Source organism: Lampris incognitus, chromosome 11, assembly GCF_029633865.1.
Source record: "Lampris incognitus isolate fLamInc1 chromosome 11, fLamInc1.hap2, whole genome shotgun sequence".
Classification (NCBI taxonomy): Eukaryota; Metazoa; Chordata; class Actinopteri; order Lampriformes; family Lampridae; genus Lampris; species Lampris incognitus.
The window spans coordinates 724,908-743,182 of record NC_079221.1 but is presented as its reverse complement, the minus strand read 5'-3'; the positions used below and the strand labels follow the sequence as shown (position 1 = coordinate 743,182).

At 48.9% G+C, this 18,275-nt stretch overlaps 1 protein-coding gene across 2 annotated transcripts in view; it reads left to right on the top strand.

Annotated features, from left to right (window-relative positions):
- Positions 1–18,275, top strand: part of dip2a (disco-interacting protein 2 homolog A) — a 427,030-nt gene that overhangs the window by 299,693 nt on the left and 109,062 nt on the right. For both annotated transcript variants that reach the window (XM_056290056.1, XM_056290055.1), the window contains exon 11: positions 17,781–17,904. In XM_056290056.1, coding sequence (XP_056146031.1) covers positions 17,781–17,904 — 124 coding nt within the window. The remainder of the gene's footprint in view (positions 1–17,780; positions 17,905–18,275) is intronic.

Here is an 18,275-nt window from a genome sequence, read left to right as displayed (position 1 = left end):
GCCACTTTTCGTAGAGGATTGAGCGAGGCGGTGAAGGATCAACTTGCCACCCGAGAAGAACCCTCATCTCTGGATGACCTCATTGCTCTCGCTATCCGCATTGATGGACGTATCCGGGAGAGAAAGCGTGAGAAGGCCTTGCGTGGAACTTCCTTCAATCCCAGAACTACCTCTGCGTCAGACCGAACCGCTGTTCCCGTTTCCCCGGCCAATCCCTCCTCTGACTCTTTCGCGACAACGCCACCTGGGGATGTAGAAGAGCGGATGGAGGTAGGACGTGCTAGACTTACTCCTGCTGAACGGGAGAGCCGATTCAAGGCAGGTCTTTGCCTGTACTGTGGTCTTAAGGGGCACCGACTCCGCGACTGTCCCTCACGGCCAAAAGATTAGGCTTACCAGGACCAAGGGAGATCCTAGTAAGCCGCCTTTCCTTCTCCCGTGGGTCCGAATCTCGCGGCCATCTTGTTCCTATTGCTTTAGTCTGGGCGGGCCAGAGACTTTCCCTTGGAGCCCTGATTGATTCCGGAGCAGATGATAGTTTTATGGACCTTGACTTTGCCTCGCAGGCAGACATTCCCCTTGAGTCTCTTGGGACCCCCATTGATGCGTTTGCCTTGGATGACCGGAGATTAGCCTGTATCACACAGCGGACCGTCCCCGTTACACTCACCGTTGCAGGTAACCACACAGAGACAATGCAATTTTACATCATACGTTCCCCGCTTAATCCAGTTATCTTGGGACGCCCCTGGCTCAGACACCATGAACCCCACATCTCTTGGTCCACAGGCACAGTCCTTGGATGGGGCTCTACTTGCCATGCCCAATGCCTTCGTGCAGCTCCTAGTGCTACGCCTTTGAGCTCGCCTACTCCCCTGCCTCCTGATCTCTCCTCCGTGCCCCCTGTGTATCATGACCTTGGTGAGGTATTTAGCAAGACCCGTGCTAAGTCACTCCCGCCTCACCGCCCGTATGATTGCGCCATTGATCTCCGTCCTGGGGCTACTCTTCCCAGTAGCCGCCTCTACAACTTGTCACTCCCTGAGAAGGCGGCCATGGATGAGTACATCACCGAGTCCCTTGCTGCAGGTCTCATCAAGCCCTCGTCTTCCTCTGTTGCTGCAGGGTTCTTTTTTGTGAAGAAGAAGGACGGGGGACTTCGACCTTGTATTGACTACCGGCAACTGAACGCAATCACCATTAAGAACAAGTACCCGCTTCCACTTATGAGTTCGACTTTTGAGCCTCTCTCACAGGCGACCATCTTCACCAAGCTAGACCTGAGGAGCGCTTACCACCTCGTGCGAATCAGGGAAGGCGATGAGTGGAAGACCGCCTTCAAAACACCCCGAGGCCACTATGAGTACTTGGTGATGCCGTTCGGACTCACAAACGCACCAGCAGTGTTTCAGGCGTTTATGAACGACGTACTCCGTGACATGTTGGATGTGTTTGTCGTCGTTTACCTGGACGACATCCTCATTTTCTCCCAGTCTCTTGAGGAACACGTCCAGCATGTTCGCAGGGTACTGGAGCGCCTCCTCCAGAACCAACTCTACGTCAAGGCGGAGAAGTGCCTGTTTCACTCCCCCTCTGTGGATTACTTGGGATTCATCGTAGAGAAGGGACGGACCAGAGCAGATCCCCGCAAGGTCCAGACAGTGGTGGACTGGCCGGAACCTACCAACCGTAAGGAGCTGCAGAGTTTTCTAGGGTTCGCAAATTTCTACCGGAGATTCATTCGCAACTACAGCCAGCTGGCAGAACCGCTTGCTGCGTTGACCTCCCCAGCCAAACCCTTCATCTGGTCTCCTGCTGCCAGCTCTGCTTTCCAAGTCCTCAAGACAAGGTTCACCTCGGCCCCAGTGCTGCTCCATCCTGACCCCAAGAGACAATTCGTGGTAGAGGTTGATGCCTCGGATTCAGGCTTAGGGGGGGTGCTCTCCCAGCGGTCGGCTGAGGACCAGAAACTCCATCCTTGCGCCTTTTTCTCCCGCCGATTTCTGCCGGCCGAGCAGAATTATGACGTTGGAAACCGGGAGTTACTGGCTGTAGTGGCTGCTCTGGAGGAATGGCGCCACTGGCTCGAGGGCGCTGAGCACCCGTTTCTCATCTGGACGGACCACAAGAACTTGACTCACCTGAGGGCAGCCAAACGTCTCAACAGTCGTCAGGCTCGGTGGGCTGGCTTCCTTTAGTCGTTTCAACTATGTTCTGACTTACCGTCCTGGGACACGCAACGTAAAGGCTGACATCCTGTCTCGGCTACACCCGAAGGAAGGCGCGTTTGAAGAGCCTGAACCCATCCTCCCTGCGGCTAGAGTGGTCGGTGTGGTCACTTTTGGTCTTGAGTCGGCTGTTCGCACTGCCCAACGTGCTCAACCCGCTCCGAGTAACGTGCCACCCCGTCGCCTCTTCGTCCCAGATGCTGTTCGGTCTCGAGTTCTTCAGTGGGGTCATAGCAGTCGTTTCTCCTGTCACCCAGGAGTTAGTCGTACCCAGTCGTTCATCGCTCGGCGCTTCTGGTGGCCAACTATGCGGGAGGATGTCAAGAGCTTTGTAGCGGCCTGCACTGTTTGCGCCCGCAGCAAGGCCTCTCACCAGGCGCCATCTGGTCTGTTGCAGCCACTCCCTATTCCTAGCCGCCCCTGGTCTCACGTGGCTTTGGATTTCGTTTCCGGACTACCACCTTCTCGGGGAAACACTGGTTCTCACCGTCATAGACCGTTTCAGCAAGGGCGTCCATCTGATAGCCCTTCCCAAACTTCCTTCGGCTGCTGAGACCGCGGACCTCTTGATGCAACATGTCTTCCGGCTTCATGGCCTGCCATCAGATGTAGTCTCCGATAGAGGTCCTCAGTTCACCTCACAAGTGTGGCGTGCATTTTGTAAAGGCATCGGAGCCACAGTAAGTCTGTCTTCGGGCTACCACCCCCAAACAAATGGTCAGACCGAGAGGGCAAACCAGAGCATGGAGACAGCGTTGCGTTGTGTATGTAACAGCAAGCCCTCCACCTGGAGTGACTACCTACCGTGGGTAGAGTACGCCACCAATTCCCTGGTCAGCTCTGCATCTGGACTTTCTCCATTCGAGGCACCCCTGGGGTATCAACCTCCCCTGTTCGACCCACAGCAGGATGAAGTGGCCGTTCCCTCCGTACAGCTCCACTTGCGACGCTGTCAGCGTGTCTGGAGGACCATCCGGACAGCACTGCTCAAGGCTGGGGAGCGCGCTCGCAGAGGGGCTGACCGGCGACGTACCCCTGCGCCGGAGTACAAGAAGGGACAGAGGGTCTGGCTGTCCACGAAGGACGTTCCCCTCCAGACAACCGACAAGAAACTCTCGCCCCGCTTCATTGGTCCTTTTGAAGTCCAGAAAGTCCTGAGCCCGGCAGCTGTTCGGCTGAAGCTGCCTTCCTCCATGCACATTCATCCTGTCTTCCACGTCTCTCGAGTTAAGCCCGTCTCCAGCAGTCCTCTTATGCCCCCGGTTCCTGAGCCTCCGCCTCCGGAATTTGTAGATGGTCATCCTCAATGGAAGGTCCGCCGGCTGCTTAAAGTCCGGCGCTGCGGCCGCGGGTTCCAGTATCTCGCGGACTGGGCAGGTTATGGACCTGAGGAGCGCAGTTGGATTTCGCGGAAGCTCATTATGGATCCCTCTCTCCTCGCCGACTTCTACCGTGCCCACCCGGGGGCGCCAGGTCAGTCGCCAGGTGGCTCCCGTAGAGGGGGGGGGGGGTACTGTTACGTCTCGCCGCTCCACACCCGCTCTGCAGTGTAACCTTGGCCAAGGCTCAACGGCTCCCCGCTCCACACCCGCTCTGCAGTGTAAGCGTACCCGGAGCTCTGCCAACTCCACCTGATGCCTGTTTCCTCGTTACCCCTCCACTCACCTGTTGGCAATCACCTCCCTATATCTGGCTGTGTCACTCTCAGCTTGTTGCTAGTTCGTGCCGTTCCCTGGGAGAGTACTTGTGCTTGTCCTGCTCATCGAAGTTTGTTTACTTACCTGGATCTTCCCTGGAGATTTCTCTGTTGGACCTTCCTCGTTGCTCCCCTTCCCCTGTGCGCTGCTTTCCGTTTACGAAGAGGATTTCTTCACTCCAGCGTTGCTGTGATTTTCCGTTCTCCTTTGGTATCCTCCTGTTTACCCCCCCCTCCTGCCTGGATTAAGGGGCGACTCCACTGTTCCCGGATTAAAGGGCGACTCCACGGTTCCCGGCTTAAAGGTGGACTTCGCGTTTCCTGGTGAGAGTGGACTTCCTGAGTTTTCTCTTCAATAAATTAGCCTGTTGGTCCCGCTATATTGTGCCTTCTGTGTTTGTGCTCTTGGGGTCGGGTGCAAACCCTAACAGATCCCAAACTTTTGAACGGTAGTGTAAATGTGTGTGTGTGTGTGATTTGATTGAGCCTCAGTAATGGTGCCTGGGTTTTTGGTTTTTTAGCTTACTGGTTTAATGTTGACGTGGTGAGAATGGAGGAGCTTTATACTGTGATGTAAATACATAAAAGTTATGTTAAAAGTCAAAAGTCTCTGTCAGTCTGTCTCCCTTTCTCTGTCTCTCTCTCTCTCTCTCAATTCAATTCAAAGGGTTTTATTGGCATGAAAGTTTTACAGCAATATTGCCAAAGCATCAAAAATACAGTTTGAATGGTACACAATAACACTAATATTGAACATCAACACAACATTGTAACGATCAATAAAGAAACAATAACACAACCATAACAATAGAGAAACAGAAGTAGATCAGAAGGTGGAGCATGGGTGGTGAGGAGACTACAGCTGTCATGTGTTGTGCTGCTTGTCTCTCATTCTGGGACATGACGTGACATATCTTGCTGCATCTATGAGCTGACACTATTTTCCCCAAGTACATGTTGCATGTTGGTCTGGTCAGAGAGTGTGTCCAAGTCATTTTGGTCTGGTCAGAGAGTGTGTCCAAGTCATGTTGGTCTGGTCAGAGAGTGTGTCCAAGTCATTTTGGTCTGATCAGAGAGTGTGTCCAAGTCATGTTGGTCTGGTCAGAGAGTGTCCAAGTCATTTTGGTCTGGTCAGAGAGTGTGTCCAAGTCATTTTGATCTGGTCAGAGAGTGTGTCCAAGTCGTTTTGGTCTTGGTCAGTGTCTGTGTCCAAGTCATTTTGGTCTGATCAGAGAGTGTGTCCAAGTCATTTTGGTCTGGTCAGAGAGTGTGTCCAAGTCATGTTGGTCTGGTCAGAGAGTGTGTCCAAGTCATTTTGGTCTGGTCAGAGAGTGTGTCCAAGTCATGTTGGTCTGGTCAGAGAGTGTGTCCAAGTCATGTTGGTCTGGTCAGAGAGTGTGTCCAAGTCATTTTGATCTGGTCAGAGAGTGTGTCCAAGTCATTTTGGTCTGGTCAGAGAGTGTGTCCAAGTCGTTTTGGTCTTGGTCAGTGTCTGTGTCCAAGTCATTTTGGTCTGGTCAGAGAGTGTGTCCAAGTCGTTTTGGTCTGGTCAGAGAGTGTGTCCAAGTCATGTTGGTCTGGTCAGAGAGTGTGTCCAAGTCATTTTGGTCTGGTCAGAGAGTGTGTCCAGGTCATGTTGGTCTGGTCAGAGAGTGTGTCCAAGTCATTTTGATCTGGTCAGAGAGTGTGTCCAAGTCATGTTGGTCTGGTCAGAGAGTGTGTCCAAGTCTTGGAATTTACATTTAATTTTTGTGAAGAATTTTGTTCTTAAGTCTTTGTATGTGCTACAATGTGTTGCTCTCGCTCTCTCTCTCTCTCTGTCAGTCTGTCTCTCTCTCTGTCAGTCTGTCTCTCTGTCAGCCTGTCTCTCTCTCTGTCAGTTTCTCTCTCTGTCAGTCTGCCTCTCTCTCTGTCAGTCTGCCTCTCTCTCTGTCAGTCTCTCTCTTTCTCTGTCAGTCTGTCTCTCTCTGTCAGTCTGTCTCTCTCTCTCTCTCAATATATTGGCATGACCATGATATTGATTTTATTTGGAACATATTACGATAACAAAATAAACTATGTAGGCAGCAATACAAGAACAAGTGGAAGTCACAGTGAACATGTTGTACAAACTGTCTGTAACAACACAAGTAATAACAGTGAACATGTTGTACAAACTGTCTGTAACAGCACAAGTAATAACAGTGAACATGTTGTACAAACTGTAACAACACAAGTAATAACAGGGAACATGTTGTGCAAACTGTCTGTAACAACACAAGTAATAACAGTGAACATGTTGTACAAACTGTCTGTAACAACACAAGTAATAACAGTGAACATGTTGTACAAACTGTCTGTAACAACACAAGTAATAACAGTGAACATGTAGTACAAACTGTAACAACACAAGTAATAACAGTGAACATGTTGTACAAACTGTCTGTAACAACACAAGTAATAACAGTGAACATGTTGTACAAACTGTCTGTAACAACACAATAACAGGGAACATGTTGTACAAACTGAAACAACACAATAACAGTGAACATGTTGTACAAATTGTAACAACGCAAGTAATAACAGTGAACATGTTGTACAAACTGTAACAACACAAGTAATAACAGTGAACATGTTGTACAAACTGTCTGTAACAACACAAGTAATAACAGTGAACATGTTGCACAAACTGTAACAACACAAGTAATAACAGTGAACATGTTGCACAAACTGTCTGTAACAACACAAGTAATAACAGTGAACATGTTGTACAAGCTGTCTGTAACAACACAAGTAATAACAGTGAACATGTTGTGCAAACTGTAACAACACAAGTAATAACAGGGAACATGTTGTACAAACTGTCTGTAACAACACAAGTAATAACAGTGACAAACAAAATGGGCGAGATAAAACTCAGGCTATCCTCTCAGAAAAGGCTGCAGAAGTGCTGTCTGCTGATGTTTACGGAGACTTGGCTCAACAGCAACTTAGCCGACTCGGCAGTCGAGCTAGCGGGCCACACAGCCTTCCGTGCCGTCAGGACAGCGGACTCCGGCAAGACCCGCGGAGGAGGTTTGAGTATTTATGTCAGTAACTCTTGGTGCAACAATATAAAGATGGTTGAGAGGCATTGCTCTGCTGATCTGGAGCTGCTTATGTTTCAGTGCAGGCCTTTCTACCTGCCCAGGGAGCTAACGGCCATTACCATCGCCGCTGTATACATCCCCCCACATGCTAATGCTAAGGTAGCACTGAAGCAGCTACAATGTGCCATCAGCAGACAACAGACAAAACACCCGGACAATGCCTTTATCATAGGTGGTGACTTTAATCAGGCTAACCTCAGGGCTGTACTGCCCAAATTCCATCAGCATGTCTCCTGCCCCACTAGGGGACAAAACACCCTGGACCATCTCTATACAAACATCAAGGACTCATACAAAGCTACTCCCTGCCCTCATCTGGGGCATTCTGACCCCCTCTGCCTGTTCCTGGTCCCAGCCTACAAACCCCCCTAATAAAACGGATCAAGCCAGCAGTAAAGACAATCACTGTCCGGCCAGAAGGAGCAGTCTCTGAACTCCAGGACTGTTTTGACAACACAGACTGGAGTATTTTTTCACATTCAGCTACCCATGGCTCCCATATAGACATTAATGAACAGACATCTGCCATACTAGCCTACATTAACTTTTGTACTGAGAGTGTCGCAGCAAAATAATCAGTCCGCACCTTTCCAAACCAGAAACCCTGGATGACCAGTGAGGTCTGGCAGCTGCTGAAAGTCCGGGATGCAGCATTCAAGTCAGGTAACTGTGAGGCCTACAGCGCAGCCAGATCCAACCTCAAAAAGGGCATCAGAACAGCCAAACATAAATATTCCCTACGAATAGAGGACCACTTTCACAATAACTCTGATCCTCGGTGGATGTGGCAAGGCATTCAGTCTATCACAGACGACAAAAGCTCCAATAGTGGTCTCACTGTCCATGATGCCTCCCTACCAGACGAGCTAAATCATTTCTATGCCCGCTTCGACAAGGACAATACTGACCCAGGCACAAAAATCCCCAGCCACCCAGAAAACCAGGTGCTCACTCTATCAGTCGCAGAGGTCAGAGAATCACTGCACAGAGTGAACACACGGAAGGCTGCCGGACCAGACGGCATACCGGGTTGGGTCTACTGGGAATGTGCCGACCAGCTGGCTGAAGTCTTCACACCTGTATTTAACATCTCACTGTCCCAATCTAAAGTCCCGGCATGCTTTAAGACCACCTCTATCATTCCTGTCTCCAAGAAACCAACATCCACATGTCTGAATGACTACCGACCCATAGCACTCACCCCCATTGCCATGAAGTGCTTTGAAAGACTGGTTCTGGCTCACATCAAAAACATTATCCCCCCCACATTCGACCCACATCAGTTCGCCTACCGTCCCAAAAGGTCTACTGAGGATGCCATTGCCACTGCCCTACACATTGCTCTGACCCACCTTGAACTTAACAACATCTAGATGCTGTTTATAGATTGCAGCTCTGCCTTCAACACTATCATCCCCACCAAACTAACCACCAAACTCCTCTCCCTTGGCCTCAACCCCTCCCTCTGTAACTGGATCCTGGACTTCCTGACCAACAGACCTCAGTCTGTTAGGTTAGGTGACCACTCCTCCTCCACCCTTACCCTCAGCACAGGTACCCCTCAAGGCTGTGTTCTGAGCCCCCTCCTTTTCTCCCTCTTTACCCACGACTGCCTGCCAACTCACCCTTCAAATGTTATAGTTAAGTTTGCAGATGACACCACAGTCATTGGCCGTATCACCAACAATGACGAGACGGCCTACAGAGACGAGATTCAGCACCTCACATCATGGTGTACTACCAACAATCTTGTCCTTAATGCAGAAGACAAAGGAGCTGATTGTGGACTTCAGGAGGTCTAGAAGCTGCAGCCACTCCCCCATACACATCAATGGGGTGGAAGTGGAGCGTGTTTCCAGCTTTAAATTCCTTGGAGTCCACATCAGCGAGGACCTTTCCTGGACATTAAACACCCAGGCCCTTGTGAAAAAGGCCCAACAACGCCTGCATTTCCTGAGGAGGCTGAGGAGTGCCCGTCTACCCCCCAAAATTCTCACCAACTTCTACCACTGCACCATAGAGAGCATCCTGACCATCTGCAAGTCAGTGTGGTACGGCAACTGCTCCTCAGTAGACCAGAAAGCTCTGCAGCGGGTCGTCAAGGCGGCCCAGCATATCACCGGTACCCAGCTCCCAGCCATAAAAGACATTTATCACAAACGCTGCCTTCGAAGGGGTCTGAGGATCAGCAGAGATCCCACCCACCCCAACCATGGACTGTTCTCCCCCCTGTGCTCTGGGAGGCGCTACAGGAGCCTCAGAGCCCGCACTACCAGGCTCAAAAACAGCTTCTTTCCACAAGCTGTGGCCCACCTGAACCTTGCTACCCACTGAATGTCTGTAGATATTTTGTACTCCAGATCTCTTTTAACTTATTTTTAGCTTTTGGTCTTCATGTGTGTATATCTTATATACACAAACTATACTACAAAAACGAAAACAAGTTGCTTTATTATGAAAAACAAACAAACAACCAGCCAACAATACGATACACAACACACAAACTATACTACAACAAAGAAAACAAGGTGCTGTATTGTGAAAAACAAACAACCAACCAACTTAATGATACACAACACACAAACTATACTACAAAAAAGAAAACAAGTTGCTGTGTTGTTAAAAACAATACATTTAGTAGTCCAAACGTTACTTGAAGTTGAAGGAGAAAGAAGAGAAAAGGAAGAAACCTGTGTGTGTGTGTGTGTGTGTGTGTGTGTACGTGATGTGTACCACATTTAACTATACTGTGGGGCCCATTATCGACCAAGTTAAAGGGACTATTTTAGGGTTAGGACTTGGTTTTAAGGTTAAGGTTAGAATTAGGGTTAAGTTAAGGTTAGGGTAAGGGTTAGGGTTAGGCATGTAAACTTGGCACAAAAAGTAAGGAAATGTGTGTTTGGTAGATTATTTGTTTGTTGTAACAATGCTTCTTGGCAATAAATCTTCTATCAGGCAGCTGATGGTCAGCACCTGGGGTACCAGAAGCTCAAAACAAGAGTCAACAGCAACAGCAAAATAAGCTGCTTGGCATTGGCAGAGAAGATTTGGCAAATGTTTCATGGGCACAACCCACATACTCAGCTCTGCTGCTCACCCCACAAATGCATGTTCCTTACACATGTGGCGCCATTTAAACGGGAAATAAACAGGCTTTCCAACGGTATAAGATTTATTGCCAAGAAGCATTGTTACAACAAAGACATACTCTACCAAACACACATTTCCTTACTTTCTGTGCGTAGTATAGTTTGTGTGGTTAAGGTTAGGGTTAACGTTTAGGGAAGGGCTATCAATGAATGGGAGTCAATCAGCGAGGCCCCACAAGTATAGTTTTACAAGTATGTGTGTATGTGTGTTTGGGGGGGCGTGTGTGTGTGTGTGTGTGTGGACGGGGTGCTCACTCAGATTGTAACATCAACAATATATTTAGCTGCTGTGTTGCAGCTTGTCTTCTCCTCTCCCAGTAGGATGGCTAGTTTGTCTTCTGCTCTCCCAGTAGGATGGCCAGTTTGTCTTATGCTCTCCCAGTAGGATGGCTAGTTTGTCTTCTCCTGTCCCAGTAAGATGGCCGGTCTTTCTTCTCCTCTCCCAGTAGGATGGCTAGTTTGTCTTCTCCTCTCGGAGTAGGATGGCCAGTTTGTCTTCTCCTCTCCCATTAGGATGGCTAGTTTGTCTTCTCCTCTCCCAGTAGGATGGCCAGTTTGTCTTCTCCTCTCCCAGTAGGATGGCCAGTTTGTCTTCTCCTCTCCCAGTAGGATGGCTAGTTTGTCTTCTCCTCTCCCAGTGGGACGGCTAGTTTGTCTTCTCCTCTCCCAGTAGGATGGCCAGTTTGTCTTCTCCTCTCCCAGTAGGATGGCCAGTTTGTCTTCTCCTCTCCCAGTAGGATGGCTAGTTTGTCTTCTCCTCTCCCAGTAGGATGGCTCGTTTGTCTTCTCTTGTGCCAGTAGGATGGCTAGTTTGTCTTCTCCTCCCCCGGTAGGATGGCTAGTTTGTCTTCTCTCCCAGTAGAATGACTAGTTTGACTTTACCTGTCCCAGTAGGATGGCTAATTTTTCTTCTCCTCTCCCAGTAGAATGGCCAGTTTGTCTTCTGCTCTCCCAGTAGGATGGCCAGTTTGTCTTCTCCTGTCCCAGTAAGATGGCCGGACTTTCTTCTCCTCTCCCAGTAGGATGGCTAGTTTATCTTCCACTCTCCCAGTAGGATGGCTAGTTTGTCTTCTCCTCTCCCAGCAGGATGGCCAGTTTGTCTTCTCCTCTCCCAGTAGGATGGCTAGTTTGTCTTCTCCTCTCCCAGTAGGATGGCTAGTTTATCTTCTCTTGTCCCAGTAGGATGGCTAGTTTGTCTTCTCCTCCCCCGGTGGGATGGCTAGTTTATCTTCTCCTCTCCCAGTAGAATGGCCAGTTTGTCTTCTGCTCTCCCAGTAGGATGGCCAGGTGTCTTCTCCTGTCCCAGTAAGATGGCTGGTCTTTCTTCTCCTCTCCCAGTAGCATGGCTAGTTTGTCTTCTCCTCTCCCGGTAGGATGGCCAGTTTGTCTTCTCCTCTCCCAGTAGGATGGCCAGTTTGTCTTCTCCTCTCCCAGTAGGATGGCTAGTTTGTCTTCTCCTCTCCCGGTAGGATGGCCAGTTTGTCTTCTCCTCTCCCAGTAGGATGGCCAGTTTGTCTTCTCCTCTCCCAGTAGGATGGCTAGTTTGTCTTCTCCTCTCCCATTAGCATGGCTAGTTTGTCTTCTCTCCCAGTAAGATGGCTAGTTTGATTTTACCTGTCCCATTACCATGGCTAGTTTGTCTTCTTCTCTCCCAGTAGGATGGCTAGTTTGACTTTACCTTTCCCATTACCATGGCTAGTTTATCTTCCACTCTCCCAGTAGGATGGCCAGTTTGTCTTCTCCTCTCCCAGTAGGATGGCTAGTTTGTCTTCTCCTCTCCCAGTAGGATGGCCAGTTTGTCTTCTCCTCTCCCAGTAGGATGGCCAGTTTGTCTTCTCCTCTCCCAGTAGGATGGCCAGTTTGTCTTCTCCTCTCCCATTAGCGTGGCTAGTTTGTCTGCTGCTCTCCCAGTAGGATGGCTAGTTGTCTTCTCCTCTCCCAGTAGGATGGCTAGTTTGTCTTCTCCTCTCCCAGTAGGATGGCCAATTTGTCTTCTCCTCTCCCAGTAGGATGGCCAGTTTGTCTTCTCCTCTCCCAGTAGCATGGCTAGTTTGTCTTCTGCCCTCCCAGTAGGATGGCTAGTTTGTCTTCTCTTCTCCCAGTAGGATGGCTAGTTTGTCTTCTCCTCTCCCAGTAGGATGGCCAGTTTGTCTTCTCCTGTCCCAGTAAGATGGCCGGTCTTTCTTCTCCTCTCCCAGTAGGATGGCTAGTTTGTCTTCTCCTCTCCCAGTAGGATGGCCAGTTTGTCTTCTCCTCTCCCAGTAGGATGGCCAGTTTGTCTTCTCCTCTCCCAGTAGGATGGCCAGTTTGTCTTCTCCTCTCCCAGTAGATGGCCAGTTTATCTTCTCCTCTCCCAGTAGGATGGCTAGTTTATCTTCCACTCTCCCAGTAGGATGGCTAGTTTGACTTTACCTGTCCCATTACAATGGCTAGTTTGTCTTCTTCTCTCCCAGTAGGATGGCTAGTTTGACTTTACCTTTCCCATTACCATGGCTAGTTTATCTTCCACTCTCCCAGTAGGATGGCCAGTTTGTCTTCTCCTCTCCCAGTAGGATGGCTAGTTTGTCTTCTCCTTTCCCATTAGCGTGGCTAGTTTGTCTTCTCCTATCCCAGTAGAATGGCCAGTTTGTCTTCTGCTCTCCCAGTGGATGGCCAGTTTGTCTTCTGCTCTCCCAGTAGGATGGCAAGTTTGTCTTCTCCTCTCCCAGTAGGATGGCTAGTTTGTCTTCTCCTCTCCCAGTAGGATGGCTAGTTTGTCTTCTCCTCTCCCAGTGGGATGGCTAGTTTGTCTTCTCCTCTCCCAGTGGGATGGCTAGTTTGTCTTCTCCTCTCCCAGTGGGATGGCTAGTTTGTCTTCTCCTCTCCCAGTGGGATGGCTAGTTTGTCTTCTCCTCTCCCAGTAGGATGGCTAGTTTGTCTTCTCCTCTCCCAGTGGGATGGCTAGTTTGCTGATGTCAGGGAGGCTTCTGAAGTTTGGGTGGATGTTTTCTGTGTTTGGGTAGTAATGATTTCTAATGTGGTTCTACTTAGTACAGGTGATGATTGAGTGCAGCCCTGTCTCCACCTCTCCCATGTCGCAGTGTGAGCACAGCCTGTCTTCCGCCGGCAGCCATGTTTGTCTGTGTCGGCCTTTTTCTACGGCCAGGCCGTGCTCACTGAGTCTGTACTTCGTCAAGGTGGTTCTCAGTTTGGTATTGGTCCCGGTGTGCAGATATTCTGCCACAGTGTACTGTCTTTTTAGGGCCAGACAGCATTGTATTTTATATTGGTTTGTAGTTTGTTTGTCCCAATAAGTAATATAATTTAGTTTTTTTTAGTTATAATTTGATGGATTCTGATGTTCTGGTCCAGAGGCTGTGAAGTGTTAGTGTTTGTTAGTGAACTTAGTGTCAGCACCAGGTGAGTGAGGGGACTGGTTTTCTTTCTCTGTCAGTCTGGCTCTGTCTCTCTCTCTCTGTCAGTCTGTCTGTCTCTCTCTCTCTGTCAGTCTGTCTGTCTGTCTGTCTGTCTGTCTTGTCTGTCTGTCTGTCTGTCTGTCTGTCTGTCTGTCTGTCTGTCTGTCTGTCTGTCTGTCCCTCCCTCTCTCTCTCAAATTCAAATTCAAACAGCTTTTGAGATGCACTAACTCCTTCCCCTTTCTGTTCATTGTTTTGTCTGGGTTCCTCCTGGCTGTAGGTGAGGGGGTCAGAAGTGATTGTGTGAATATATGGTGATCTCCTGTGTGGTCTGTACAGTCAGGTTCTGAACCTGTCCGTGCATTAAAGTCCCCACACAGAAGTATTTTGCCTTGGGCTTGGGAGTGACACATCTCTGTGTGTAGAGAGCTGTAGAACTCTTCTTCATGCTACGGTGACTCTGGTGGAGGGGTGGATATTGCACACAAATATAAATCCACCTCACAAATGAGTTTATTCATTTTTAGCCAAATGTGGTTTTTGCTTTAGGGGGGGACACTGAGTCACTGCATCAGATCGACACCATGTTTCTAACAGAATCAAAGCATCAATATCATTTATATTATTTAAGAAATCAGGGTGTGTGGTTTTAAGACCAAAAGTGCAAGAGTATAAACCCTGAATAGTCCAAAAGCTTATCTTAAAAGATTTCATTTGTGAAGGAAAAGAAATGAATTCAGCCAAAACATGAACAAAACGAAACAGGTGGAAAGACCAACCTGGTGCAACTAGTTTACAGGAGAATGGATACATTTTAACTAGCTGTGTGTGTGTGTGTGTGTGTGTGTGTGTGTGTGTGTGTATGTGTATCTGTACCTCATGTCTACAGTAGTCTGCTACACAGAGTCTGGAGCATCTCTTTGATTGCCCCTAGTTCAGACATTGGTGTAGTGCGTAGGAGGGGGGTGGGATTGTTCATCACCGGGGTGTAAGTCATCCGTTGGTGATGTTGGGGGGGGTCTTCTATGGCTGGGTGGGGCAGGACGGTATGGTATAGGATCGGGGCGGAGTGCTGCAGGGGGTGTGGTGCTGCAGGAAGGTGGGAGGCAATGTTCTTAAGCTTTTCTTGTTGGTATCTGGGAGGTCTGTAGTTCCTGGGAGGGGCAGCTGTGTGAGCGAGGCTATTGGGTTGCGATCCAGGGTAACATCCTTCAGTGTTTTTGCAAATGCTCTCACCCCGACCTTGTAGGAGGAGAGAGGATGGGTGTTTGGACAGTGGCATGTGTGTAGCTGGATGAAGATACATGACATCTCTTCTCCTGGAGTTGCTCCTTCATTCATCTCTTGTAGCTCATGTCTCTGTTAGCTGTATCTTCCTTTAATTTCAGGGCCTGGGCTTGTAGGGTGCTGTTCTCCTCCTCCAGCTCTCGTGCAGTCTGTGTCAGCTGTCTGAGTCTCTTCTGGGTCTCCTTCAGCTCTGAGGTGGTTTTCTGGTTCCTCCTCCTCAGCTCTGCCATGGCCTCCTGGCTGTCCTGCTTCAGCTGCTGGAGCTCGTGTCTCAGCTGTTGGGTGGTGTCAGACTCAGCTAGGCTGGCCAAAGGGAGCTCCCTGAACTCAGTGAAGTCCAGCTCTAGGGGGGACAGGCTCCCTCTTAGTTGTTGGAAGGAGCTTTGGGGTGTTGGATGGGCGGGGCCGGATGGACTGGTGGTTGGTTCGGGTCTGGTTCTGTGACCTCTGGGACCACGGTGTCATCCTCCTCTTCCTGTTCTGATGCTGTGTCTCCTGCTACAGTGCTGCTGTTGGGTCGCTCTCTCTCAGTTTCTGTCTTCATCCTCGGGAAGAGTTCCTCAGAGGAGTTGAGGCTTGCCTCATTTGCTTGTATCAGCACTGTACCTCTTTTAGTATAGTAGGTAATGGTGAGCAGGGGGTTGTCTGTGTCTAGAGTTTCATCTTGACCTACAGTTAAGCGGCCACCACGACCAATGCCTTCTTTGGTAATGTGTGTGTAGTTTTTACAGATTAACTGTTTCCACACGCTGATGTCCTCCATATGGAAGAGGAGGTTGTTTTTTATCTTGTTGTTGTCATAAAAGATATAGTCAGCAAACAGTTGCTCTGTATTGGCCAAGAGTTTTTCCTCTTTGTGTTTTTTCTTGGCTCTAGCACTGTTACAGCTAGCAGTTTATTCTACCTGTCTAGCACTGCTACAGCTAGCAGATTATTCTACCTGTCTAACACTGCTACAGCTAGCAGGGTATTCTACCTGTCTAGCACTGCTACAGCTAGCAGGGTATTCTACCTGTCTAGCACTGCTACAGCTAGCAGGGTATTCTACCTGTTTAGCACTGCTACAGCTAGCAGTTTATTCTACCTGTCTAGCACTGCTACAGCTAGCAGTTTATTCTACCTGTCTAGCACTGCTACAGCTAGCAGTTTATTCTACCTGTCTAGCACTGCTACAGCTAGCAGTTTATTCTACCTGTCTAGCACTGCTACAGCTAGCAGGGTAGTCTACCTGTCTAGCACTGCTACAGCTAGCAGTTTATTCTACCTGTCTAGCACTGCTACAGCTAGCAGTTTATTCTACCTGTCTAGCACTGCTACAGCTAGCAGTTTATTCTACCTGTCTAGCACTGCTACAGCTAGCAGGGTATTCTACCTGTTTATCACTGCTACAGCTAGCAGGGTATTCTACCTGTCTAGCACTGCTACAGCTAGCAGGGTATTCTACCTGTTTATCACTGCTACAGCTAGCAGGGTATTCTACCTGTCTGCTGTTGCTGTTTGGTTCCATCTCCATGGTAACACTCTCTGCTCCAACTGCCAGAATCACAAGATTAGCTACTTTTTTGACGTTGTAGGCCAATAGTTCTTTTAAATTTGATTTTGTTTCACTTCTTTCAGTGTTGCAGATGAAGTGTCTGTCTTCTGTCTCTTTTCTTGTCTTTTTCCCGTTTTTTCAGCCTCTTTTCTTCTCTTTTTTGGTGGTATAATAGATATTTTTGTCGATGTTTTCTCGATTTTTGTCTTCCTTTTCAATCTCTGTACCTTTATGTTGCTGTTCACAGGTTGTCAGTTTCCTCTTTTGTTTTTTCATCAAAAAGTTGAAGACATTTCAGGAGCTCATTCTGTGTGTGGCCTCTCAGATGGGTACTGTGTGTGTGTGTGTGTGTGTGTGTGTGTGTGTGTGTGTGTGTGTGTGTGTGTGCGTGCGTGCGTGCGTGCGTGCGTGCGTGTGTGTGTGTGTGTATGTGTGTGTGTGTGTGTCTCTGACTGTCTGTCTCTCTGTCTGTCTGTCTCTGTCCATCTCTCTCTCTCTCTGTCAGTGTGTCTGTCTGTGTGTCTGTCTGTCTCTCTGTCAGTCTCTCTCTCTCTCTGCCAGTCTCTCTCTCTCTCTGTCAGTGTGTCTGTCAGTGTGTCTGTCTGTGTGTCTGTCTGTCTCTCTGTCAGTCTCTCTCTCTCTGTCAGTCTCTCTCTCTCTCTCTCTCTGTCAGTCTCTCTCTCTCTCTGCCAGTCTCTCTCTCTCTGTCAGTCTCTCTCTCTCTCTCTCTCTCTCTCTCTCTCTCTCTGTCAGTGTGTCTGTCTGTGTGTCTGTCTGTCTCTCTGTCAGTCTCTCTCTCTCTCTCTCTGTCAGTCTCTCTCTCTCTCTGCCAGTCTCTCTCTCTCTGTCAGTCTCTCTCTCTCTCTCTCTCTCTCTGTCAGTGTGTCTGTCTGTGTGTCTGTCTGTCTCTCTGTCAGTCTCTCTCTCTCTCTGCCAGTCTCTCTCTCTCTCTGTCAGTGTGTCTGTCAGTGTGTCTGTCTGTGTGTCTGTCTGTCTCTCTGTCAGTCTCTCTCTCTCTCTCTCTCTCTCTGTCAGTCTCTCTCTCTCTCTGCCAGTCTCTCTCTCTCTGTCAGTCTCTCTCTCTCTCTGCCAGTCTCTCTCTCTCTGTCAGTCTCTCTCTCTCTCTCTCTCTCTCTCTCTCTCTCTCTCTCTCTCTCTCTCTCTCTGTCAGTCTCTCTCTCTCTCCGTCAGTCTCTCTCTCTCGCCTGACTGTATCGCTTTACCTGAGAACAATGTTGATGAAACTTCTTACATGATGAATTTAGCTGTTCCCAGTTGTTCTCAGCTATAAGGGTGAGCTGCTTTCTCTCCCACCACATCAACATCATTCTGTCATCTGCTTTGTGCCCCCCCCCCCCCACAGGATGCAGGAAGTCAACAGATCGGCTTCCTGTTGGGCAGCTGCGGTGTGACACTGGCGCTCACCACAGATGCTTGTCAGAAAGGTCTGCCCAAAGCACAAACAGGCGAGGTTGCCACCTTCAAAGGTATAATACCTTCTGTGTTTTTTGTTTTTATATATATATATATATGGCGACAGGCATGGACGCAAGTCCATGAATACTGGGATGGCATCCAGCGCTTTACCTGTGCCCCCGTCCATAGGGTTAGTGGTTGTGTCAGGAAGGGCATCCGACGTAAAATTTTGCCAGATCATTATGTGGATTGACAAGACCGCCATCGGTGTTGTGCCCTCACAGGGTACCGATGGAAACTGTCAACTCTGCTGTGGCGACCCCTGGGAAACAGGGAACAAGCCGAAAGAAGAAGAATATATATATATATATACTATATATATATATATTTCAATCCTTAGAATAAGTTGAATTATTCAATATCATTGTATAGATGCCATTTG